General features: G+C 30.4%; 1 protein-coding gene across 1 annotated transcript; it reads left to right on the top strand.

Moving 5' to 3' along the window:
* Nucleotides 1–592: 592 nt before the first annotated feature.
* On the top strand, nt 593–1,472 carry LOC107485769 (putative lipid-binding protein AIR1). The gene has a single exon (XM_016106302.3). The coding sequence runs from the start codon at nt 692–694 to the stop codon at nt 1,211–1,213; it is 522 nt and encodes a 173-aa protein (XP_015961788.1). The 5' UTR covers nt 593–691; the 3' UTR covers nt 1,214–1,472.
* The last annotated feature ends 2,321 nt before the right edge of the window (nt 1,473–3,793 follow it).

The following is a 3,793-nucleotide window of genomic DNA, read 5'->3' as shown; positions in this document are numbered from 1 at the left end:
GTTTAATTGATAAATTAGATACCCTAAAATCGAATTCGAATCACGGGCATATATTCAAATTCAAACTTTCGCATGTGTAACGGGTCAATCATAAGTGCCACCCAATGGAAAAGTTCTTAAAGCAAAAGAATTATCTCGCAAATTTTGAAAAGTAAAAAAAAAAAAAATGAAAATAAAAAGATCACAAAATCTTTTTCTTTCAATCCACCGGCACTCTCCATAATGTAAGCGAGATATTTACTTCTAAATGTTTCAAATGTTATTGTGGAATCAAGTTTCTTCATAGTGCAAAACTTTGCGATCGAGTTATAAACCCGCAAATTCATGTAGCCCCCACATACTCACAAGTCACAAAAATCCAAAACCTAATTACCTGATTACTCTGCCAACTACTAAAGCTCTCTGATCATGTTCACACATGGTCATTTTTCGTTAGCTTAATTCTTAAATTTCCCTACCACGTTTAGTTTTTTTAAAAATAACAATCATTGTACGTTCACTCAATAGTTACAAGTTGCAAGAAACAACTCATCAACCCACCTTTGGCCCCTCAAATCAAGCACCACACGACCGCTATATAAGCCACTACTCCCTTCAGACAACTCTCATCTTCGTCAAAAACACTCCTAAACCCTAGTAGTAAAACTAGTGATCATAACAAAGACTTAGCTACTAGCTTCAAGAGTTTAAGATGGTTTCCAAAACTTCTTCTTCCATTGCTCTTTTCCTCATCGTCAATATCCTCTTCTTTTCACTTGTCTCCGCCTGCGGAACTTGCCCTGGTCCTAACCCGAAGCCGAAGCATCATAAGGGCAGTTCAGGGCAAGGCCCTTCACGCGGTTCCGGTGGTTCTGGTGGCTCGACACCTTCTGGTGGATCCACTCCATCAGGCGGTGGTTCCACTCCCTCAGGTGGAACTACTCCTTCTGGTGGATCCACCCCATCAGGCAGTGCGTCATGCCCACGTGACGCACTCAAACTCGGCGTCTGTGCAAACGTACTCAACGGTTTATTGAATGTGACTCTGGGTCAGCCGCCGGTGACCCCTTGCTGTACTCTTCTCAATGGTCTCGTCGATCTCGAAGCCGCCGTGTGTCTCTGCACCGCGCTTAGGGCAAACATTCTCGGCATCAACCTCAATCTCCCCATCTCCCTTAGCTTGCTCCTCAATGTCTGCTCAAGGCAAGCTCCACGTGGCTTCCAATGTAACTAAGCACAAAAACATGATGCTTAGTGTTTCATATAGTTCTGCCTTTAATTTACTTCTGCATTCAAGATCCCATTGATCACTATTGTGTGATATTTACGTGTGTGCATGGATGATTAACTGCTTGTTATATTGTCCCTTCAATTATTCACTGTATGTTTCTTAGTCATGGTGCAATAGCTCCAAAGCTGCGCTGTTGAATTAGTGTTCTTTACTCCATTGAGAAATTATTATATTTACTAATAATCATTCCTTCTAAACTTAATTCTTGTTTTTCTCTTAGTTTCCTTTTCTCCTTTTTAGTAAACTACTACTTTGTTCTCCAATATTTAGCTCAAATCTCAATTTAATTCTTAATATTTCAAACACCCACATCCCAATCTTAAAATATTTTAAATAGATTGAATATATTGTCTTCCTGTTAAATTTAACTCAAATAATTAGCGAAAGTTTTTTTTTTTATATTAGTAATTATTAATAGATCAATTTTACATATTGAAATCAAATGCTATATTAAATTTTAAATATGTTAATTGTTCATGTCAATTTAATTATGAGATAATATTAAATTCGTTTAAAATTTTATAGAACTAAAATAAAACATTTAAAATGTTAGAGACCAAATTAAAATTTCACCTAAACATTCAAGATTATAATAGCATTTTATCTTTTTTTAAAACTAAATAATATTGATTATTCGAACAATAATATTTAAGAGATAACAAAAAATCAACTCAAATAGTGTAAAATTATTTTATTTAATATTTATTAATTATTACTAAAATAATTATATAATTTTAGATATAATAAATATATAATTATAGATATTATATATATAAAATTTTAGATATTAAATTAAATAAAATAATTTAGTTATTGTTCCTATATGATTACCTTTAACTGAATTATTGTTTTTCTTTTCAAAAATAAACGGTGACATTGAGATCTGAACCTAATTATATACATAATTTTCACTATTTGATTATATCTAGAGGTCGATTAACTGAACTATATATGGCCCTTGTCCCTTCCTTCTCAAGTCCCCAGGAAAACATAAAATAAGAAGAAAAAAAATCTTTTAGAAGAAGAAATGTTAAAAAAAGAAAAAGATAAATACTTAAAAACCCTGCAATGAGCCCGTGAGTTATGTGTGCTATATGACTCACGAACGGCTATTATTTTAATTTGTCACGAAATAAAGTAATTAAAGCTTATTAGTAATTAATTAATTAAGCAAATGAAACCAAATCTATAACTGAGGTTTAATTAGGCCAACTCGATTATTTCCGTTACTGGTCATTGCAATTAATATTTTAATAACTGAATGGTTTTTATGTACAAGCATCATATTCGATCCCTTTTAAAATATATGATTGGGATCTAGCTATTAGCTGGTATGTCGTTTTCCTTTCTGGACTGGTATCCCAAGAATTAAATATCGAAATACTAATTCATAAAAAAAAATGAAAAATAATAAAACTGATGAATACTTTATCTCTTTTCTGAGTGACAGTCGGGTACATTGGATTTGTTGAAGTTTAGGGCAAAATAGGATTTAGATTTTCAAAGCACTATTTGTCCCGTGACATGCAACGTGCGCAGAGTTCATATATGGAGGTAGACTACATTATTTATTCATAAGGGTGTGCTGCTATTTTCGCTCATTAGCATTTAATTTTTACCGAATTATGTTACACCAACATAATTAACTATATACTTAAAGTGAAATACGATTATTATCACCTATTTATATTTATAGTAAAACTTTATATATAGATAATATATCAAAATTTATAAGAAACGTAATAAAATTTGATTCATGCATATTAAAATAATCAAATTTCATAAATAATATAGTAAATTATATTTACTTTTGTTATTAAAATATAATTAAATAAAATTGTAAAAATATAGTAATAACTAATTTTTAGTGTTTATAAAATGTTTAAGTGTTTTACTATGAAAAAATTTAATTAATTTATAATTAAATATTTTGATTATTTATTGCTTTGATAAAAAAAACTATTAAATAACACATATAAAATTGAAAACTTCTGCAATTCTATAGGTTTTTCAACAAAGGATTGATGATGTTTAACGGTTGATATATCACATAGGTTGAGCCATATGCCTTAGCTGTAAGCCTGTAAAAGAAAGATAAGCAAGGATTTGGAATATATTTACGTACATTGAAATCCACTATTTTTCAGGTAACAACAGTAAATTTTTTAAAATTTTTTTCATACTAAATTTTAAATATTAAATACTAAATTATAAATTAAATAAAAAAATTTAAACTCTAAATAATAATAATAATAAATTGTTGGAAGAAAGTTATTTGACTATCCATTCAACCTATTTTAACAAAATTAAGACGACCAACCATCAAAATGCAAAAAATTATAATATGTACACCCACTTAGAAAGGCTTACTTATAAGTTATAATAATAAAAAAAATAGAATTATTTTCAGTGGTAAAAAGCAAATGGAGCAGCACACACACACACACACAAAAGGTGGACGATTAAGGAGTCACGGGATGGAATTAAATGAGCTAAAGGTTGACAAGCTCAGGTAGCATTCCA

The sequence above is a fragment of the Arachis duranensis genome, chromosome 1 (assembly GCF_000817695.3).
Source record: "Arachis duranensis cultivar V14167 chromosome 1, aradu.V14167.gnm2.J7QH, whole genome shotgun sequence".
Taxonomy (NCBI): Eukaryota; Viridiplantae; Streptophyta; class Magnoliopsida; order Fabales; family Fabaceae; genus Arachis; species Arachis duranensis.
Note: the sequence above shows the minus strand (reverse complement) of the source record. Positions and strands in the feature narration are given on the sequence as shown.